This window comes from Capra hircus, chromosome 4 (assembly GCF_001704415.2).
Source record: "Capra hircus breed San Clemente chromosome 4, ASM170441v1, whole genome shotgun sequence".
NCBI classification, from domain to species: Eukaryota; Metazoa; Chordata; class Mammalia; order Artiodactyla; family Bovidae; genus Capra; species Capra hircus.
Window position 1 is genome coordinate 22,430,185 of NC_030811.1, and position 23,796 is coordinate 22,453,980.

Consider the following 23,796-nt stretch of genomic DNA (forward strand, 5'->3'; position numbering starts at 1 on the left):
TTTATAATGGCAAAGCACATTTAGGGAGTGGTTTTCAAGGCTGGAAACGAACTCTTGTGGCGGCATATCAGTGTGAGTGGATGCTGGACCTTGCCCTTGGGAGACCCTGACTCTCTCCAGTGATTTCTGATCATAGCTGTGAACAGCACAAAAGCAGGCTCACAAAATATCCCCAAAGTAGGCCCATAACAAGTAGAAACCCTCACTGTGTTCCAGATGGAGGCAGGTCTTGAGGTGGCTGTACCAGCTCCATCTGCATCCACGGGATCACCACTGAGTAGCTATTCTTGATCTCTGAAAGAATAATGACTGATGCACCATCCTGCATAGTGATTTGGGACAAAGAATCACAGACTGCTTTTTCTGTGCAGAACTGACATTTTTCAAGCCTAGCATTATTGCAAGCAAAGCAGGGATTTCACTTTTCTAAATGCTCCCCCGAAACAGTTCATTTGCTATTTGTCTGTTGGTTCTCAAAGTTCTTGGCAGTCTACTCTGTCCAAACCCGTGTCCCTTTCCGCATCCAATTAAACGATTCTAAGCACTCCCCCATCCCACTCTGGCTCTTCTGGTCTCTTTGTCACCACTCCAGGGCTCTTTGTCCAGAGTGGACAGGAAGGGGAAGAAAGGGAGGACACAGAAGTGCTGAGGGCAGGCCACAGCCACCAGCGCTTCCAAACCACAGTAATTAGCTCTGACTCCCCTCTCTCCCTCACCTCTCCCCCACTTCTCAGGGAGACTACTCCAATGATGTTGTTTAGGGACAGTACCTTCTTGCATGATCATCTCCCATGTAGATTCAACTTCTTCCTCATTGGGCCTCTGAAGCTACAGAGATTTACAGTATTCCTTCCAGAATCTCCTGGAAGACCATGTTCCAGTTGCCTGCTGAGTTCCCTTCACAGCCACCCCACTGGCCTGATTTTGAACTCAGCCCCGGGTGTACATCTCTTAGGATTTTGGTTAGAGTCCAGCTTCTGTTCTTCTGTCTTCCAGGTAGGTAATACGGGAGCCCTCAATACTGCGGATCTGTGCCCCGCAGTGTTTGGTGCATATTAGGGTCTCAGGGCACGTTTGCGGAATAAATATAAGAAAAACGAGACACAACATTTAAGCTTCTTGAAGCATTTTTTTTTTTTTAAATTTTCTGCTTTTCCCACCAAGACCTAAGTTGTACAAACAGGTGTAAAATTCTGACCTCATGCAGTCCAAGTCCTTTCTGCTCTCTTTGCCACGTGTTTTCCAGCTGTGTCCCAGTCAGTGCATCGCTTTCTTCTGTGACACATCAGCCATAGGTGGCAAGAGCACTTGGAGACGTGGGGACAGTGGGGAGGCAAGCGTGCGGGGAGCAGCAGGCTCCCACCCCGGCTGAAAGAGAGCACTGCAGAAACAGCCTTGGCTGGGGGGTGCAGAGGAGGAAGGTCATGGCTGTACCAGCTTCCTTGCACTTGGCTGGCAGCTGGAGCTACCTTCTAAGATGAGGAAGGCCTAGGGGCTCCCATGGAGACTGAGCATTTAAGAATAACTAATGGGTTCAGGACGGGGAACACATGTACACCCATGGCAGATTCATGTCAATGTATGGCAAAACCAATACAATATTGTAAAGTAATTAGCCTCCAATTAAAATAAATAAATTTATATTAAAAAAAAAGAATAACACCCAGGGCAAGGTGTCAAGTGAGATTAAAAGTTCTCTAACCATCATTTTCTCTTGGCGAGTGGAGGAGGAAAAAAAAAAAATCAAGAAGAGTTGAATCACTTTTCATTCTTCTGTTTTTGTCTTTAATTTGTGGTGCTTGGTTTTGATACAGCAGAAATAAAAACAAAAAGGCATCAAACCAACAGATCACCTGGGTCCAGGCTACTGCATACAAAACTCTGCCAAGGATTGAGATATAAAAGGACTTTATCCCCCAAGACCTGAAGGGGCAAAGAGGTCCTGCTTGGTTAGGAAAACTGGTTGAAAACTACAACTAGCTGAGAAGCCGCTGGTAATAGAGACAGAAAGCAGAGCACATACACTTAATTTTGTAGAACTGTAAACTGACAAGGTCAAGAGAATAAAAATCCTACTGCTTATGTAATAGAACCCCACTGAGCAGTTTTAGGAAGGGACTAGAACTCAGGTAACGATCTACTTACCAAAGATTGCTGGGTGTTAGCCATTCATGCATTCATTTTTATTGCTTACAACCTTCCTCCCCATCGCACCCTAGACCCTCTGGAACTGACCACATCAAAGTAAACGTCCAATCCCAACAGTCTGTACTGTGAAGTCCCTTTAGCATTTATAGAAAAGCCAAAAAGCAAGAGAAAAGAAGCCTTACGCCTTCTTTCCACCCAAGCATCAGTGTGGAGAAAACTAAGTCAGCTCAGAATATACCAACTAACATAGCAAAGAAGGGGCTGTGACCGAGGAAACAGAAGCGGCCCACCCCCTGGCCGCTTCCCGCCGTGCACCCTGTTCACACTGTGGTTATTTTCTTATCCTTGGTGGCTTGCTTGATGGCTGCCTGCTCGCAGATGATCTCCTTGAGCCGCTGCAGCCGCATGTTCTGGGTGGTCTGGTCTCCCACCCCCGTCTGGCTGCGGTGCAGCAAGGCCAGGGCGTGAATGTACTCCAGCTCCGTGTACTTCACACCCTGGTCCACCACCAGATTCAGGAGCTCGTCGGCCGTGTTGTATAGCATCTCGTAGTATTGCCTGCGAAAGCAAGACACAGCGGGGTTCACTGGATGCACGGTCAGCAGTCTACCCGGGTTCAGTGGTAATGAATGTGCTGTTCAGAAGCTACTGCGCTCACCTAGTCAATAAACATTTACTTATCACTGGATGTTGTTCCAGGCTTCCCCAGTGGCTCACCAGTCAAGAAGCTGCCTGCGGTGCAGGAGATTCAGGAGACATGGGTTCGATCCCTGGGTCAGGAAGATCCCCTGGAGGAGGGCATGGCAACCCACTCCAGTATTATTATTTGGAGAATCCCATGGACAGAGGAGCCCAGTGGGCTATTGTCCAAGGGGTCGCAAAGAGTCAGACATAACTGAAGTGACTTAGCAGGCACGCTGACGTTGTTCCAGGTCCCGTGACTATGACGGAGAATAAGACAGATATGACATCTGTCATCCTGGAACTCACTTCATGAGAAGTCTAAATGCAGACCCAGAGAGACCTCTTATCAGGGTCACGGATCACTGAAGACTTTCTCCTAGTTTTGCATTTGCCTCAGGATATAAAAAAAGAAAGAGAAGTTGGGATGCAGAAGTAAGAGAGAGAGAACCATCCAGCAGACATTGCTAGTAGTTTCTGTCCCATTCAGTCCCTCATTCATCAACATTTTCATCGGAGGCTCTGTGAAATATATGGCTTTCTCCATAAAGTGGGATAATAAGAGTACCTCTTGAGGCGATAGCACCTCTTAGGGTCACTGGAAGAATCAGTTAATCCATATAAAGTACTTAGAATGGTGCCTGACACAATTCTACCTGCTCCATAAACATTAACTATTATTACTGGAAACAGATCTGTACTAATACATTAATAGTAATGTAGTAATAAAAACAGTAGTATATAATGATGAGCAAAATACAGTCCCTTTCCTCAAATAGCTCAGAGACAGGTAGGAGAAGGTAATGAAAAGCAGAGAAAACTTCTGGCAAAGTTAATTTCCATGTACTGGGTCATGTAACACTCGTAATACCTAGGGAGCTATTACTCCCTTTTCTCAGATAAGAAAACTGAAGCCCAGGGAGGCGACAGGACTTGCCCAATGTCACAGAGACATCTGTGACTGTGCCAGGATGAACTCAGGTTTCGGACTCTAAGTCCAGTACTCTTCTTCAAGGACATAGACATGACGCTCCAAGTGCCCTGGGTGAGGTCTCAATGCTATGAACTGACAGCAGAGGAAGGAGGAACCAGGCCATGTTGCTGGGACATGAAGGACCGAGGAAGACTTCCTATGGGGTAGGACACTGTCAGGTGGGGCCTCCAGGAAGGAAATTCTAGACTAAAGGAAAAGAAAAGAGATGAGCAAAGACAGGGAAGAGCAACCTGCTTGGCCTGGGAGTGCAGCTGACCAGAGGAGAGCCATGGGAAAAGGCACTAAAGGCTAAGGGTACAGAGTCTGGCATCAGGTTAGTTGAGTCAACAGAGAACTTGAGACTGAGGTACGTCAATAAAGCACTCCCCACGTGGGGTCCCAGGTTCTGCTGAGAACAGAGGCAGCACTCCAAGCTTCTGGAAGATTAATGTGATGGCACTATGAAAGCAGGATGATCTGGGAAGGGACCAGGTATAATTCTACCAAAAAGGAAGGGACTTGAGAGCCATTTGGCTCAAGGCCCTAAGGCACAGTTGAGGGAGACAGCTATCCATTTAGGGAACTACTTAAGAAAACACTGCAACAACTGTTTAAGGACACATGTTTGAAGCTAAATTTGTCACATGGAGTAAAAGAGAATTGGGAGCTCAGGGTTCTTTCAAAGCTAGAAGACAGGACTTTCCTGGCAGTCCAGGGGTTAAGACTTCACCTTCCAATGTGGGTTTGATCCCTGGTCAGGGAGCTAAGACTTCATATGCTTTGGGTCCAAAACACCAAAACATAAAACAGAAGCAATGTAGCAAATTCAATAAAGACTCTAAAAATGGTCCACATCAAAAAAAATCTAAAAAAAAAAAAGCTAGAAGGGACTTGAGAGCTGAAGTTCTAGAATGGTGCTTCGCCAACTGTAGAGTTACTAGGGAACTTAAGAAAAGAATAGGTCCCCAAGATCTCCATCCCAGAGACTGTGATCCCCAAAAGTTTAGGGCTAGGCAAGACTCTGAGCCAGCATCTATTTGGTAAGTGAATAGTTACAGACCCATTCCCACCTCCTTGAGCCAAGGATCTCAAAGCATTAGGGAAGGAGACAGAAGCAGTAGGTGAGTTGTGATGCTTTTCACTGAGATTAAACCAAAAGAATTGAGTTTCTTTGTACAATGATGTTGATATTTTCATTATTTATCTTAAGAAGTAACACTGAACCCACCAGACCAAGTGATATTGGATTTCTTTTGAAAAATCCAATGAATTGTTTCCAGGGATACTGGCTGGTTTTCTACAGAGACCACGGTTTCATGCTGGGAGCAGACAACAAAACAAAGATGCCTGGATTTCTAGTCCTGGAGCCTCCAGTGTGATAAGTGATAAAGGGCATGCTACTTAAGCCCTTAATGTTTCAATATCCTCTGTGTGATGAAGACCTTTATAAATCCCAGAATGACACTGTGAAGTAGACTGAGAGACTAAAACAGTCCTCAGGAGCTGCGGATGAACAGTGCCTCAGAACTGCAAAGCTGAGTTATTAAACAAAATTGATAGGTAACTGATGGTGTATTTTCCATAGTTAAGGGGAAGAAATTCCCCATAACTACGATGATATATTAGATCATAAAGAAACATAAATATTTAAAGAGAGAATGAAATTCATTCATCTTTCAGAATAGTACCCAGGAGCAAAGGGTATACTAAATCAGCATAGCAACAGTTCTACTTGGAGGTGGAGAAAGGGTGCTACAAGGTGCCCTAAGGAGAAAAATAGAAAAATGCCTTGAACTATACAATTAGGATGAGCTTCCATGCTAAACACTGACACACTGAAATGAACATGTAATCCAAGTGGGATAAATAATTTATCAGTGCTTATTGAGGCCCCAGGAAAATGAGAGCTTGATCTTTATCATCACAAATTAAAATAGCAGGCATGGCTTCCAGGGCCCCACGTTTTATACAAGATGGCACTCTACTTGACTGCCGAGACAGGACCAGTGGAATACACATTTGATTTAGACTTTTTCTGGCTCATGACTTGTAGAGCAAGTTTCTTCACAGCTGGTGATATATTCAGAGTCCAATTGCTAGACATGGACCAAATATCCCATTCCAGTAACCAGAGATCCGTGTCCCCCTTCGGGGTGGAACGTTCTGTGTGGAGGTGGTTCCTCCCTGCTGTTTTTCTCTCGCTTTGCTGAGTGCCTTTGGGCAGAGTTTCCAAGTTTAATGAGCTGAGAGGGAGACAGTGCAAAGATAGAAAAGCGACGTCGTATAGACGGGTCTCACAGTCTATAACATGACAACGTTTGCATTTTGCTTGGGTCCAAGCACATTATTTTTTCATATCTTCCTCATTTCTCCTTTATCCACAGACCTTTCTTCTTTACTTTTTCCCTTATTTTATTTTAATGGTATTGCACTGCAACTTTTTCTCCCCAGTGATTCTCTCTGAAAACATTCATAACAGTAAGCATATGAAGGACATTTTGGTAAGTTGGGCAAATTTTCTTTTTCAAGTGTAAAAATAAAGTTTGTTTTTCTGTGACTGGTTATTAATACATGTGTCATAGCTATCCCTGTGGTTCAGCTAGTAAAAAAATCCACCTGCAATGCGGGAGACCTGGGTTCGATCCCTGAGCTGGGAAGATCCCATGGAGAAGGGAAAGGCTACCCACTCTAGTATTCTGGCCTGGAGAATTCCAGGACTATACAGTCCATGGGGTTGCAAAGAGTCAGATACGACTGAGTGAGTTTCACATAGGATATACAGATTATATAGAAAGATTAAGCTGAAAAAAATTACTCATATAATTCCATCACCACATTTAGCATTTCCTTCTAGATTTTTTCCCCCCACATGTAGAAGTCTACCATTTCTTTCCTACAGCTGAAAACTTTAGGGTGACACATTATTGGACACTTGGGTTGTTTCCATTTTAAAACACTTTCTTTCCTGAGTTCGGATTTCCAAAACAGAATTAGTCAAAAGATAAGTATATATTTTTTTAGGAATTTGGCAATGCTGCCAAATTGCTTTCTAAAAAAGTTGTATCAATATCTTCCTACCAATAGCATATGACAGCCCCTAGCTCCTAATTTTCTTTTCATTTACATGAGGTTGGACAATTTTTTACCTACATATATATTTTTAATGTGTGTGCATGCATGCTAAGCTGCTCCAGTCGTATCCGACTCTAGGTGACCCTATGGACTGTAGCTTGCTAGGCTCCTCTGCCCACGAGATTCTCAAGGCAAGAATACTGGGGTGGGATGCCATGCACTCCGGCACCGGGAAAGCCCTTTTAAAGTATGTGGGTATGCATATGTGTATAAGCAAACTGTTGATATCCTTGTATCTTTTGAGTATTAGTGCTTTTCTTACTTTTCTTTAAGACTGCTTCCTGTTTTCACAGACACGAAGCAAGGAGAGTTCTAGTCTCTCATCCCTGGCTCTCCTTCCCACTTCACCAAACTCAAAGTTATCACTGTATCTCTGAGAGCTTCTGGAAAGAGTTTCCATTCTCTTCTTTGTAAAGGGAGGGAAGAAAGCCCTAATAAGACCAGTTACTCTCAACCCAGTGACCCCTCATCCCTGTTCTTATGGGCAGTCCATTAACACTTGGGTGTGGGGATGAAAGGAAGGCACCACCTGGGGGCCTGCCCACAGTCTCTGGAGAAAGCTCTGCCCTCTGCCACCCTCCACTGCTGGGGTTCAGATTCCTGGATCTCCAAATGGAGACTATATTTTCCACAGATACACAGCTATGTCTCAGACTGGGTTTTATAATCCATCATGATCATTGTAGTAGTTAACAGTGATGTCAAAATTTTAGTTACATTAACACATTCAACCCTTTGAACTAGCCCCTGCAATCACCCGCATTTTATAAATGAACAAACTGAACTATAGAGAGTGTGGGTGATTTGTCCAGGGCCTCAAAATGAAGGACCCTGAACCCTACACCTGCTCCAAAGTCACCCCTAATACAGAAACTATAAAAAGCGAAAGTACTAACTGCACAAGATACTTGTTGAGCTTATTCATTTTTAGTCATGATCTAGGAAAAATGAATTAAATAAAATTTGCATACTAACTCAACCCTCTGCCTTCCATTGTAATGTAACAAAGTAATACTGTGACAATTCAAAATTCGTTTATACATTTCCCAGTAATATTTGAATAACACTGGATTTGATCTGGGAATTCAGCACTCTAAACCAGATAATGAAGTCATGTTGTATATTCAGCATTCAAGAGTCACAGGAAAGACTTCTGGCTTTTCACTGTGAAGACTTTCCCATGTAGTCCTTTCTCCCATAATGAGAGTATCAATGTCAATAAAAGAATTAGGCTCTGGAGCTGACTTCTTAAATGTAAGTTTCTAAGGAAATTTACCTGAATCTAATTTAGTAATGACTGTAGTGCCCCAAATTCTTTTTAGCCAAGATTTGCAGCATTATGAGTAATTTAATAAAAAACAAGTAGTTGATAGGTCACTAAATTGTGTGGTAAAATATTCAACTACTGTTTTCTCTGCTCACTCAATGGTATATAAGGTAATAAGCAGAGAAATAGGAAGAAAAAAGAAAAGAAGTGAATAATCCATAAACTAGATAATCATCTCATAAATAATTGAGAGGTAGTTATAGCAGAAAGACCTGGAGAAGTAAATACTCAAGAAATCAACTAAGCTTAGATTCTGGTTAAGTTTTTAATTTCTTCCTAACTAGTTATGAGAACTTGTATAACTGCTATCAGCTTTTGAACCTCTGCCTCCGACATGGAAAACAAAGAGGTTACAGAAGATGCTATTCAAGCACTGGTATTTTTGGATTTTAAAACCTTCACAACTAAAGCCTTTGACTATGTGGATCACAACAAACTGTGGAAAACTCTTCAACAGATGGGAATACCAGATCACCTTACCTGCCTCCTGCAAAACCTGAATGCAGGTCAAGGAGCAACAGTTAGAACTGGACATGGAACAATGGATTGGTTCCAGATTGGGAAAGGAGTACATCAAGGCTGTATATTGTCACCCTGCATATTTAACTTATATGCAGAGTACATGGGAAATGCCGGGCTGGATGAAGCACAAGCTGGAATCAAGATTGCTGGGAGAAATATCAATAACCTCAGATATGCAGATGACACCACTCTTATGGCAGAAAGCAAAGAGGAACTAAAGAGCCTATTGATGAAGGTGAAAGAGAGTGAAAAAGCTGGCTTAAAACTCAACATTCAAAAAACTAAGATCATGGCATCCAGTAACATCACTTCATGGCAAATAGATGGGGAAACAAAGGAAATGGTGACAGACTTTACTTTCTTGGGCTCCAAAATCACTGCAGATGGTGACTACAGCCATGAAATTAAAGGACGCTCGCTCCTTGGAGGAAAACCTAGACAGCATATTCAAAAGCAGAGACATTACTTTGCCGACAAAGGTCTGTCTAGTCAGAGCTATAGTTTTTCCAGTAGTCATGTATGGATGTGAGAGTTGAAGCATAAAGAAGGCTGAGAGCCAAAGAATTGATGCTTTTGAACTGTGGTGTTGGAGAAGACTCTTGAGAGCCCTTGGATTGCAAGGAGATCTAACTAGTCAATCCTAAAGGAAATGAACCCTGAACATTCTTTGGATGATCTGATGCTGAAGTTGAAATTCCAATACTTTGGCCACCTGATACAAAGAGCCAACTCATTAGAAAAGACCCTGATGCGGGGAAAGATTGAAGGCAGGAGAAGGGGACAACAGAGGATGAAATCTTGGATGGCATCACTGACTCAATGGACATGAGTTTGAGCAAGCTCTGGGAGATGGTGAAGGACAGGGAAGCCTGGTGTGCTGCAGCCCACGGGGTCACAGAGTTGGACAGGACTGAGCGACTGAACAGCAACAGCATCTGCTGCTTAGTCCTTTAAAATCATGGGCTTCCGGGACTTCTCTGTTGGAATGCAGGGGTACTGGGTTCAATCCCTGGTCAGGGAATTATTTATAGACTCCCACATGTGACAACTAAGAGTTTTTGTGCCTCAACTAAAAGATCCTGCATGCTGCAACAAAGATCAAAGATCTCATGTGCAGCAACCAAGACCTGGCACAGTCAGATAAATAAATAATAAACACTGAAAAAAATCACACTGGGCCTCCACTAGAATTAGCTGATGCTGATTTTCCCTAAGCGTTGGGAAGAAAGATGCAGTACTGATTGATTTGAAAACATTCTGAACACGTGTAAACTTAGCTCAGATGTACTTTCCAGACCAATAATAAAATGGATGGTAATTCTGTGTGTCAGAAAAAGAAATTACTTTATTAAAAATATAAATATAATTGCTCTCATTTGTCTTCCCCTTCAAAGAGCTCAGAGTTTATTACAGACAGGATTGAAAATTCTAATTTTAAAGAGCTGAAGTTATTTCCATTTTAAGTATGAGAAAACTAAGGTAAAGAAAAGCTAAATAATTTTCTGAGAGTTTGTGGCAGAATTACATTTGTATTCTACATGAGGATAGTTATTAACACTCCTTACAACAAGTTGTGCAGTTTTTGTTCTGACCAGGATAATCCAGAAGAGAAGTGAAGAATGGTCTTTAGGAAAAAACAGTGCAGAACTTCCTTCAGCTGATGGCAGCTGAAAACCTTTCAAGAGGTGGAGAGCCTGGAGGCCACTGCTACAAGCCTTGCAGAAACTGGATGGGACATCTACCTACATTTTCTTTATATAATGTGGTACATATACCACAGATTCCATCAACGGCACTTATGCTTGCTGCTAAGTCACTTCAGTCGTGTCCAACTCTGTGCGACCCCATAGATGGCAGCCCACCAGGCTCCCCCATCCCTGGGATTCTCCAGGCAAGAACACTGGAGTGGGTTGCCATTTCCTTCTCCAATGCTTGAAAGTGAAAAGTGAAAGTGAAGTCGTTCAGTTGTGTCCGACCCTTAGCATGGACTACAGCCTACCAGGCTCCTCCATCCATGGGATTTTCCAGGCAAGAGTACAGGAGTGGGGTGCCATTGTCTTCTCTGGGCACTTATGCTTAAATGATGGTTATCCATTGGTCCGTTTCTGATAACCAGTAATGGGGGGCGGGGCTGTCTCCCCAGGGTAGATGTTAAACCTTAAAGTCATCTGTGTTCATTCCTCTCAGTAACAGACCCTGATATTTTTGATAGCAGTGGCCAGCATCTTGCTTTACTTCTCTTCAAAAAATACAACTACTCAGAGGAACTTCTCTGGGATCCAGCCCTTTTGAGACAAGGACCTCTCCCAAGCTCAGTTACAGTTGCCGAAATGGGAAGAAAATGTCTTTTTGTTCCTTTAGTTGGAAGTTTTGCTCCCCATCTTTGGAACATATTCTAAATTATAAATATCTATGGTTAAAATTTCTTCCTCAGCGACTTAAGGATTCACGTGTCACCCTCTGCTGCATCAGATAATTTTTTAAATTAAGTTTTCTGCAACAGGGCTGGAGGAAGATCTGCATTTTTTAATTCAGTACAATTAAAACTGTGTCTCTTTGGTCTGGCACTGCCTTTGGTCAAACCCCACTGGTATGAATAATTATTCAGTCCATTTAGAAGTCTACTCGACTCCTTCTCCCATTTTGAAGGTTTTAATAAATATTGATCAGGCACATTTCTGTTTGCACTTGCCAAAGCAATTCTGATGGATTCATCTTCTGATGTTATCAAATAATGAAATATGAAAGAGTGAATAGAATTACCCTCTTGTTCTGTGATTTTTTATTTAGGTCCTTCATTTTACTTTCATAATTGTGTTTGTCTCATATGCCTGTAAATGCTCTTTTGATTATCAAAAGGTGACTTCAGGTTAAGGCGAGTATGCTGTGCTGACTATCATTTAAGAGAGTCTTTTCCATTAAAAAAGTATAATTCATTGAATATCACTTTAGAAAGTCTTTTCAATTAAAAAAATGATCTAATATCATGGGTTGATAAGAGGACATAGTATTATGCCCTTTGGTGGCCTCAACACTATAAATTGTTTACCAATTAGCACAAGGCCCCTGTATTGGATATTGTCTATATTTCTCAGATTAGCAATCTGGGAGACAACTGCTGAGATATACTGAATAAAAATAATTCAAAAGTCCTATGGCTTCTTCAGTTTTAAGTAATGGAATGATCAACTTTTCAATAAATAATGCAAAGGATTTCTTCAAAGGAAAACCTAATATTATTATTACTAATGCTTAGGAAGCTCTAATAACATTTTAAATGCTAATATACAAAGGTATAGTCCTTGGCTACAAGAAGCTTTTTTAAAAATCTACACTTAAAAAAAAATCCAATCTAGGCCTAGATCAAAGATCTCTAAGATACCAGGGAAATGTTTTAAAAATCGACTACTCTCTTTCAGATCATGAGAAAAAGAGTTGAGGGGCCCTAGACAAGGTACAGAAACCAAGGTTTCTACTTCAGGTGATGAAACGGAGAAGTGAAGGGGTAACAGGTGTTGGGTTTTTGTTTTTATAACATGGAGATTCTTCTCTACCTGTAGTGCTTGGGGAGAAAGGTCCGTGAGGATAGGCATAGAATGCATGGTTTGATGGGAGAACATGTTCGTTAGAATAGTAAGCCAATGAGACCAGGATGATGGATTGACTCTGGTAGGTGCCAGTTAGTTGCATCCAACCGACTCTGCCCCAGCCAGCTACCTCATCAGTGTGTTAAGACAAAACTTTGACAAGGTTGAATGGACAGTTCAAGCAAGCCATTATTCCTGCTGGGGGCTTAAGATGCAAGAACTGGTATTCAGCCAACAGTTGGCAGAGTTACTGAAACACTGACTCCTTCCTTACTTTTCAGTCCTAGTCAAGGACCCTCCCATGCTTTTCAATAGTGTTTAAGAAATTTCTCTACTTTGCCAAGACAAAAGACTGTATCTTTTAGGAATGAAGGGCCAGAAAGGAAAATAGTCTGGGCAGAGAGACCAAAAAATCGAGGGATTATTTGTAAAGTATGAGCATACGGAAATCAGCGGGTCCCGAGAGCAAAAATTCAAGGGTGTGTTTACTAAACCCTTAGATTATTTATGAAAGACAGAGGAAAAAAAAAAACCAAACAACTAAATAAGCCAAAGCTACAAACTGGGCTACCTGAGATTCCAGGATACATGACTCAGAATGGATGTCAATTAGAAAAATAATTAATGAAATCAGAAGCTAGTGGAAATGTGTACAATATCCAGCAGGGTTTAATTAAAGAGCCAAATATTCTGACAAACGTGATGGATAGCTTTGGATAGCAGTATGAATCTGGTGGATGTAAAGACCACTGTGGCTGATATATATTTGGATGTCGGTGAGCCATTTTATATAGTGCCTCTCAAAAAATACAACTAGCAAAATGAATTTATTCTAAATGACTACCCTGATAGGTCACAGACTGAAAAATAAACAAAGGGTAATGACGAAGGCAAATCAAATTCAGAAGTGAAAGCATCTGCTGAATGCTAAGGACACTTCCTTCTAACCGATCTCAACTAACACTTTAATTAATGTGCCAGAACATACAAAAACAGTGTGGAAAAGGTCAAACGCTACCAAATGGGGAAAGGCTGGGAACAGCAACAAAGTAATAGAAATAGTGTAAAGGAAGCCAGAGAATTTAGACTCATGGGTGGCAAATAATGGAATGAGATTTCTTTTTTAGAACAACCCAGGCGAATCTGTCTAGAAGAAATTCTGATCTCCTGTAGTGGGGATTCCCAGGTGGCACACTGGTTAAAAAAAAAAAAAAATCCACCTGCCAATGCAGGAGACATAGGAGATGCTGGGTTTGATCTCTGGATCAGGAAGATTCCCTGGAGGAGGAAAATGGCAATCTACTGCACTATTCTTGCCTGGAGAATCCCATGGACAGAGGAGCCTGGCGGGCTAAAGTCCATGGGGTCTCGAGGAGTTGGACACAACTTAGCTACTAAACTGGCTCTTCCCCGGTGGCTAAGAGGTTAAAGTGTCTGCCTCTAATGCAGGAGACCTGGGTTCGATCCCTGGGTCGGGAAGATCCCCTGGAGAAGGAAATGGCAACCCACTCCAGTATTCTTGCCTGGAGAATCCCATGGACGGAGGAGCCTGGTGGGCTACAGTCCATGGAGTCGCAAAGAGTTGGACACGATTGAGCGAATTAACTAACTTAGCTACTAAACAACAACATATTCAATAGTTGGGAGAAACTTTAGAACAGCACTAGTTAAAAAAAAAAAAAAAAGGTCCATGAGGGTGTGTTGAGTTAAGGGCATTAAATCAGGGCATTTTTTTTCTCTAACTAACTATTAAAAAAGTGCCAGTTATAGGACAAGAAGGTGATGATAACCCGATAAAACTATGATGAACTTCATAGTTTATACTGCTTTATGCTACAAGCCAATTGAAATAAAATAAGAAAAGAGCATCAAATGGGATTAAAGGGGCAGAAGGCCAGAGGAAAATAGAAGATTTGAAGAAATTCAGTACAATTTTTGCTCAAATGTCAGCTTATCAATAAGTGAGGTTTCCCCTGACCACCTTAACCTATATGATACCTGCCCCATCCTCATTAAGCTTTATCCTTTTACTGAGCTTGTTTTCCTTTTAGCTTTCATCCTCATCAAAAATATGTATCTTTTCCAAGATATATTTTAATATGTGTTATATATTTTAAAAATGTGTGTGCACATACACACAATTAGACACAGCATAACACAGTGGTTAAGATCATGGACTCAGGAGTCAGGAACCTGGGTTCAAATCTCAATTCTGCCTCTTGTTCTTGGGCAATTTATGACTCTCTCTGGGCCTTAATTTCTTCATCTGAGAAAGGCAAAAGTAAATGAGGTTGTTAGAAGGATCAAATGATGAAGAACAGTGGCTGGAACAGAGCTGTGTAAGTATTGATTACATAAATGTCTGTCTCCCCTCCTCAAATGCAGGCTGTACGAAAGCAGAGTTGAATTCTGTACCATTTGTTGGTACCCATCTGGGCTGAGTACAGGGCATCTAATGAGTGGTGAATAAAGGAAAGGGAAAGAATGAATGAGAGAGCCGACAGTCGGTAAACTTCATTAAGTGACAGAACACAAGAGAAAAGAACAGTCCTTTGACCCCCACCGGTGGGTGGGGGAAGCATGAATAAGACAGGTGGCTCTGTGTAACAGGGTAAATTCTAGGGTGGTGATGTGGATGTCTGGGATAAATGGTTGCAAATGAAAAAGGGGAGGGCACGGAGGGAAGATGTGTTTGGGGATAGTGATGTGCAATCCTCTCAACTTTTCTTTCATTCTTTGGCAGAATCAGACATCAATCTCATATATTTACTTAATCTGTTTGACCTCAGCAACTTCTTAGCCTATTCGAACTTCAGATTCTTCATTTATGCAATGAGGTAGGATAATATAACGTCTCATGGGAGATTTGAGGATTAAATCAAATGACATGGTAGGACACCCACTATGTAAAAATGGTAATGAAACACACACACAAATAAAAAAACACAGCTAACTATTACTGTACTGGCCACACATATATTATCTCTCTGGATCCTACTTTATCATAACTGTGTAAGGCATCATACTGAAATGATTTCTTACTAATCTTTCTCCTTGCAACTCTAGGCTCAAAAGATGGGTTTCTTTTCTAGCCTTCCCTGCTCCTTTCTTTCTAAGATTGGTTTTATGCCTTTAATCCCCATCCCTCCCAATGCCTTTAGGATCCTGCTGGGGTTTTGTTTTGCTGTTTTGTTTTGAACTCTTGTATCTACTATCTATCTCTTTCATGGGTTCTTTCACGTCTGCTTCAAGCATCCTTGTTTCTCCTATTTTGAAAAAACAAACCAAACAACAAACTCCAAGCCCTTCACGCAATCCTGTGTCCACTCTGTGTCTCCTCGCGTCTCTTTTCTCCCTTTTACTGTCAAATTTCTCAAAAAAAAAAAAAAAAAAATCATTTGTATTCACTATCCTTCAAAGGCCTCCATTTTGTTTGAAACTGAAAGGTCACTGATGACATCCTAGTGGACAAACACAGTGGTCTTTCCCCTCGACAGCTTCCATCTTTGAGCCACATCATCAAGCTCTTTCTTCTCCCAGCAACCCGAGTCCCTTCTTTCCTTTATCGGCTCCTATTCCGTCTGCCCACTGCAGGCCTTCCTCCCAGTCAGGCACTTGCCCTTTGCTTTTTCTCTGCTTGCCAAAGTCTTATCTGTACATGAGACGGTCTCTTCTCACGATCTGGTCTTTGAAATAGATCAGAACTGCATTTTGAGACATGATGACAACTGGGTTTTAGAAAGACCTCTCAAGGTGGAGGTCAGATGGTCTGAGAAGCCAGAGAATCTTCAGGCTGTGGGACCACCCAGCTTCTCCTTGCTTTGCTCAGATCTCCTCTATTAGGCCATATCCATCTTCTAGGTTTCCTCATAACTCTTGTTCCCAAGCTTGTAATGGAATAAAATCAACCTCAAAGAGAGAGAAGGGCACCAATACCTTGATAGAAAAGCCAGGAAAATTTAGGCCCTCACCTCTAGTAGCTTTTTGTTTAGGTCACCACTGGAATCAACTATTATAGTACCCACTATGGACTGGGATGAGGTGGAGAGGAAAGGGAAGGCTGGCAGTAAGGATAGGAGAAAGCTGGAGGGATTCCTTTCACCAGAAGCTACTGTGAAATGAAATATTTCCCGCCATGTTGGTAAATAAGGATGTCACAGCCATGGGGTGGTGGGGTGAGGGGCGGGATTCGAGGAAGCACGAAAGGCAGGCATCCCACATCTGCCACTCCCTGTGTGGATGAGGGATTAAGGATGTGAATAATCAAGAAGCAGGATTTGGCCCCACAGCTGAGATGCATACGAAAGGAATGAACTCAGTGAGCCCGCATGCTTACACTTCCCATACACAGACCAGCACTGCTGCTGCTGCTGCTAAGTCGCTTCAGTTATGTCTGACTCTGTGCGACCTCATAGACGGCAGCCCATGAGGCTCCCCCGTCCCTGGGATAAATCCCTTAAGTTGAGATATCTGGTTCTCCTTAATGAACAATAATCTTTGGATATTCAGATTACCTGCTCTTTCCGGAAAAATGATGTAGACTGACTCCTCCCTCAGCCTCCTTAGAAACAGATCTCTCAGGGGCCCCTGAGATGCTATCTCCTGGACTCGAAGTCCCAGTAATCCCAGAGAATAAACATAACTCTCAACTTTTAGGCTGTGCACATATATATATATATTTAGTTGACACTACTTTCTACTTTCTATATATATTTAGTTGACATCACTGGTCTGGTTGAGGGAGCTCAATGTGAGGGAGGGAAGATTTAAGATGCTCGTAATTATATATAAAATTATAAATCAGGAGGAGAGTAACCATCTTGTTTAATATCTTGACAACCACATACAACAGGCTTCATAACCTTAGTTTGGCAGGTAAATAGAGGCCCTGAGAGGAAGGCCAAGCGCTTCTCGTGACTGACACTGGATTCAGACCCTGGCCCTTTGGGTGCTCTGCACCGGCGCTGGGAGTGGCCTGTACATGGCGAGGGCTGGCGCCAGGTTCTTAGAACTGGGGTTTGAGTTCCCAGAGGATGTCTGAGGGAAATGAGACATAACAGGATAAAATTAACCACAGGAAAATTAATTTTTAGAGTTAGCAGAGAAAATCAGGCATTGAGGGATGGAATAGCAATTTTTTTAAACTGACCCTTTCCATATAAAAAGACTAACAGTGAGACTGCTCAACGATGCCTTTCTCCTAAGTCTGTATAAAGAGAAAAGGGCCTTTGATGGGGAATATATATATAGCATTTGCATTCTTTTTTTAGGAAGAAAAAGCATCAGATTTGAGAAACCTCCCAGAAAGGGCAACGTTATGAGAGAAAGGTCTTTGAGTACGCTTAATACCTCTATTTAAATGCTAATGCTAACCTATAGCTCTGGACCACACAGAAACTAAAGTTTTCAAAGAGTAGAAAGTGAATTTAAAATGAAAACTTAATTTCTGGAATAAAAGGTCTGATTTTTCTTATTTCTGCAGAGAGGCTAACACACAGAATTTCATGAGAGGAATACATTTTTGCTCAGAGTAAAAACCAGAGGGTGACACAGCAGGGGAGTTTGAGGGCAGCGTAGGGGCTGCCTTCATGGCAAGTAGGAGTCACCCCTCAAAAGACCTGCCTTTGGAGGTCAACACTGGTCACAAACTGTACCTGCCTGGAAGGGAACGCTTTTTTCCCCTCCGCCGTAATGGTCCACACTGAGGGACTGCTAGTGTTTGGAAGGAAAGCTGCCTGGGGTCAGGAGCACACAGCGTGCAGTCAGGGGCTCTGGGAAGACTGGGTGTTGCTTTACTTCCCTTGGAACCAGCGGTAATGAACGCAGTGACTGAGGCCCCTGAGTGCTAGGGAAACGTCCATCCTGAAATCAGAGTTCATGGAGGCTGGGATACCCACTTGTGCAGGGAATCAAATTCAGAAAAATCAAACCAAACGAAATTAGGAAATAACCTGTGCTGGGGGTAATGACTAAGAAGGGGCACAAGGAAGTTTCTGGGTGGATTCTGATAGTCTCTGTTTTTATCTGGGTGATGGTTATCTTTAGCTGAGTGTATTCACTTTGAAAAAAGTAATCAAGCTGTGAGGACTTCCCTGGTCGTCCAATGGCTAAGACTCCAAGCACCCACCCAATGCAGGGAGGCTGGGTACCATCTCTGGTCAGGGAACTAGATCCCACACACCCCAACTAAAAGATTCCATGTGCTACAACTAAGACCCAGCGCAGCCAAACAAGCAAATAAATAAAAGTAAATATGAAAAAAGTAATCAAGCTGTATAGTTAAGATTCGTACAGTTTACGGTATGTATATTATACTTCAATAAAAACACATTACCTTCCTTTACCCGCGTCCCTTCCTACTCTGAATAGAAAAGAAAGAGAGAGCAGGCAACACGCTAGGTGTTGGGGTGGGTACCTGGATTTTTTAATTCAGTCTCATATCCTAACATTAAGACAACTACTAACTTAATGAACCTTGAAAACATACTAACTAAAAGAAGCTCATCACAAAAGATCACATGCTATTATTTACATGCTATACCCAGAACAGGCAAATCCATAGACACAAAGTAGACAAGTGGTTGTCAGGGGTGGGGTGGAGGGATGAGGAGTGACTGCCAGCGGCTACTGGGTTTCTTTTGGGGGGTAATAAGAAACGCTGTAAAAATAGCTAGTGATGATGGCTATGCAACTCTACGACTACACAAAGAAAAGTGAATTGCACACTTTCAAAGGGTTAATGTTCATGGTATGTAAATTCTATCTCAATAAAGCTGTTATAAAAATGCTAATTTTATGAACTAGAACTCCATCTTAACCATACAGAAGACATATACCCACAGCCAATAGTGTTGTGAAGACTGATCCATTAATCAAGACATTTGCTGCATTCCATGTTCTTCTGTGACATTTGCAGAAAAGATTCTGTAAGCTGACAGATACAGAAATATTTTCACCAGCTCACATTTCACTGAGTGCCCTGAATGAACTAAAGCCATCTCTCAGGGTTCTACATTTTTGTAGGTTCTGTGACTTTCCAGCATCTTTGCACCAAAAGCCTTTGAACTCCCTCCATCCTTATACTCTATTCTCAGGAAAAATTTATGACAACTCATGAAGAATAACCTCCACTAGGAAAACAGGATAAGACTGGGAATAATTCTAGGTATATGATTACAGAGTAACAGAAATATAATTGAGTCGATGATCCACTAATGATTATACTGATTTTTTATTAAGGGGAACAACGACCATTTATTACTATTTAACCCTTGGTGTGCATGCTCAGTCATGTCTGTCTGTGACCCCATAGATGTTAGCCTGCCAGGCTCCTCTATCCATGGAATTTTCCAGGCAAGAATACTGGAGTGGGCTGCCATTTCCTACTTCAGGGGATCTTCTTGACCAAGGGATCAAACCTGCATCTCTCATGTCTCTAACACTGGCAGGTGGATTCTTGACCACTGGCACCGCTAAATGCTTTAAAGTTCACCTGATTTCATCCTCACAATTGAGCATCACAAAGGCTAAATACCTAAGGCTGGCAGGCTGGTTAACAAAAGCCAGATCCCTAGCCTACCTCCCCCAGATCATTCCAGAAAAACTCTGATTTGGGCCATGAGAAAACAATTCCCACCCCGAGTCAAGTGTGGGGAGACAAAAGTGTTTACTCATAATCAAGAGACTTATCAGGATCACATATATGACAGCACTGTAAAGGGCTAATGCAAATACACGTATGTGGCAAGACTACATGAATGTTATTTCAAACTGGGTATCAGATGGGGGAAAAACGAGAAGCTGAGGTGTACTCACAGAAGCTGACTGCTCTATGAAATAGAATTCACGTTTTATGGAGAGACAGGACAAATTTTAACATAAAAATCCTCTACCTTTTGGTTTCCTTTCTCTCCCCCACTGTGCATTATAGATCCGTACTATGCATCGACCAGACTGTGGCCATCAGGCAGGAATACCTGCTCAACCACAAACAGCAACATTCTTGTAGCATCAACAAGACAATCCATTAAAAGATAACATTCCTTCTCGAGCTTGTACAGGGTCACATGACCCACTATGACGACACTTAAATTTGCCTTATGTCAACTTCCGATAGTACATTACTTGATGTATAGCCCTCTGTTTCAAGAAAACTTACATGACTGTACCTTGACTTCTAATGGGTGGAACAGTTCTTAAAGCTTTCTGAGATGCTCTTCGCCAATTATAATCCTTAAATTTGGCTTAAATAAAAACTTCTGTCTCTTTCTTAGATCTACAGATTCATTTTTCATCTACAGCTCAAAGTGTGACTGTTGTACTACATTATGCTAAATTAAAACGAAAGTTGAGACTTCTCATAATCATCTGCTCTTTCACAGAGCTGACCATCAGATCTTTATTCCTGGCAGCTAGTGATTCTTTGGGGTTGAACTGAGACTGTAACTACAGGAAGGTTTAGTGTGGGATGGGTATAGATTTTACAGAAAAATATGCTGATCCTTGGTGAGAAACATTATTTTAAAAAACAGTAAAAATAACCTGGGCTCCTGAACCCAATTTTCCACAAATACTGCAGAAGAAGGTAGTAGGAAAGAGTGAGAGAGCTTATTCCATTTCCTCACACCTGCTACCTTCAGAATTAGCATCTCATAATTTCCAGGGCTTTCAAAAGTCTAATGAACTTCCATAGTGCTGCATATATACTCTAGTGGAGCTCTGCTGGCAAGCAGGATGGGGCTTATGATAGTTCTCCTGTGGCCCCAGAGAAATGCTGCTCTTGAGACCTGGGATCAGGAAATGGGAAGAAATTGGTGGAGGGGAATTAAATCAAATCCCCCTAAAATGGAAACAGTGACAGACTTTATTTCCTTGGGTTCCGAAATCACTGTGGATGGTGACTGCAGCCATGAAATTAAAAGATGCTTGCTCCTTGGAAGAAAAGCTATGGCAAAGTTAGCATATTAAAAAGCAGAGATATCATCATTTTGCCAACAAAGGTCCATCTAGTCAAAGATAGGGTTTTTCCTGTAGTCATGTATGGATGTGAGAGTTGGACCATAAATAAGGCTGAACACCAAAGAATTGATGCTTTTCAACTGTGGTGCTAGAGGTCTCTTAAGAGCCCCTTGGACAGCAAGGAGATCAAATCAATCAATCCTAAAGGAAATCAGTCCTGAATATTCACTGGAAGGACTGACGCTGAAGCTGAAGTTCCGATACTGTGGTCACCTGATACGATAAGCCAACTCACTGGAAAAGACCCTGATGCTGGGAAAGATTGAGGGCAGAAGGAGAAGGGAGCGACAAAGGACGGACGAGATGGTTGGATGGCATCATCGACTCAATGGACACGAGTTTGAGCAAACTCTGGGAGATAGTGAAGGGCAGGGAAGCCTGGTGCACTGCAGTCCATGGGGTGGCAAAGAGTCAGATGTGACTTAGTGGCTGAACAACAACAACAAATCTGTAGCTTCTTCATGTACCTTAGTTCATGTACATATTATAGTTCAAAATCAAAGAATGTCACGTCTAAGGTCATGCTGGGAGACGCTGCACATTCCTTCTGGGCAAGGAAGGAACTGCTGTGCCTGGAGCTGCCTGGAAGTCCCCAAGCAGGTAGCTGGAGGTGTCCCTCCCACTCAAGGCTTATACTTCTGTTGAGAATCTGCTTTACTGGCAAACATTTCTAATGTTTTGTAATGGAAACATTTCAAGTGTGGTGGTGAAACAAACACTGGTTTGTGACCCAAATGTTCCTGCAAATGTTTTCTCAGACTAGGGGGTGCAAATGTTTACAAACCATTTGGGCAGGAAAACTGAAGCGACGTATTCCAGAAATAGTCGCTTGGGGAAAAAAAAAAAAAAATCCCAGTGCTACCAAGTGCTGCTAGGATGTCACTAAGAAGATGCCCACGTGTTCTTTTATACTCCACGTGATGGTGCAGGCTGAGCTCAGAAGCACCTGCTCCAATTCTGGCCCTGACTCTGGTTCAATCAGTGACAATGATTGTACCACTCCATCCCACTGTACCTCAGTTTCTGTATCTGGAAAAGTAAATGGGATTAAAACTAGAATAAATGACACTTAAAAACCATTTGGACCCATGAGGCAGACTGAAGTAGGCAGGAGGAGCATCATTATTATTTCCATTTTCCAGGAAAAGAAACTTAGAGAGATTAGGCTTAGGTCACACAGCTAATCAACAGCAGAGCTTTCAATCTGTTGTCCCAAGCCCAAGGCCTGGAACTTTTCAGTTACACCACATAGACTCTCAACAGTTTTTCTGGCTGGCTGGCTTCCTTGGTGCCTATGTACTGAACAACAATGTGCCCAGTCATAGATGGCCTACATTTGTTATTTGGCCTTTCACTTTCTGTGTGTTTTTTTTTTTTTAACCACGCATTGCGTCACTCAATCTGCACTGGAAAAAAAAACACAACTCTGCTTTTTGACAAGAGCACTAAGCACCCTGGGAATATAGTAGATGCAGCTTTATTTCAGTGCATAATCAATGGAAAGTAATAGTGGCTTCATTGTAATAAAAGGCTTTATTGTGCTTTGTAATGAAGACACAAAGCACTTAGTTGAAATCAGTCTTTTAAATAATCTGCTTTATATTCTATAGTGGAGTCGTAGATACAAGGGAATTCAAAGTGATTTCTACAAAATGACTGACTCAAAGAAGCCACACACAGAACCTCAGGCTTGCCCAGGTACTCTCTCTTGGGTCAGGGTTTCTTATCTTCTCCCTTTTCCTACTGTGTTCATGGCCGGCATGCTCTGATGTTTCTGTGTTTATCCTGCTTGTGAGGACTGGGAGATATCCCCATAAAAATCATTACATACTGTATGATCTCAATCAGGATGTAAAAATCCTGGACCACCTACCTCTATACACACATACACACGCACACCAGAATACAAGACATTTAGTTCAGTGGGAGGAGAGCATTTGAAAGTCTTTAAATACAGATTATAACTGTTGTTGGACTGCACAAAGATATAGAGTAATTAAAAAGCTCTTCAAAGAATGGAATAAGTCCATTAAATCCAGTTAAATAATTTTTCAGACACACTGCAAGAAACACTTCTTGCTGTTTCATTCTTTCACAATGAACTGAACGAAGAATATCTCATTTTCCAAATGGAACTTTATGGAGTTTTCAATAAGACCCCTCAGCACTTATCTAAATCTTTAATTAGTTCTATAATATACTGATGATATCAAGCCTAATTAAATTTATATAGATAAGGAGCAATGAAATTCTAACCAAGTGAGCTGGAAAGGATATATTATATAGTAAATTTAATGGTTCAAGCTGATAACTACAATTTTATATCAAAAAATTAAATTCAATTTACTTGTTGTATTCAAATTGATTTTGAGTGTGCAAATTATTGGAAAAATCTCATGACGATATCA

At 41.8% G+C, this 23,796-nt stretch overlaps 1 protein-coding gene across 1 annotated transcript in view; it reads right to left on the reverse strand.

Moving 5' to 3' along the window:
• Window positions 1,110-23,796, reverse strand: part of EXOC4 (exocyst complex component 4) — an 816,876-nt gene continuing 794,189 nt past the window's right edge. Inside the window, exon 18 of the mRNA XM_018046915.1 lies at window positions 1,110-2,706. Coding sequence (XP_017902404.1) covers window positions 2,469-2,706 — 238 coding nt within the window. The 3' untranslated portion in view covers window positions 1,110-2,468. The remainder of the gene's footprint in view (window positions 2,707-23,796) is intronic.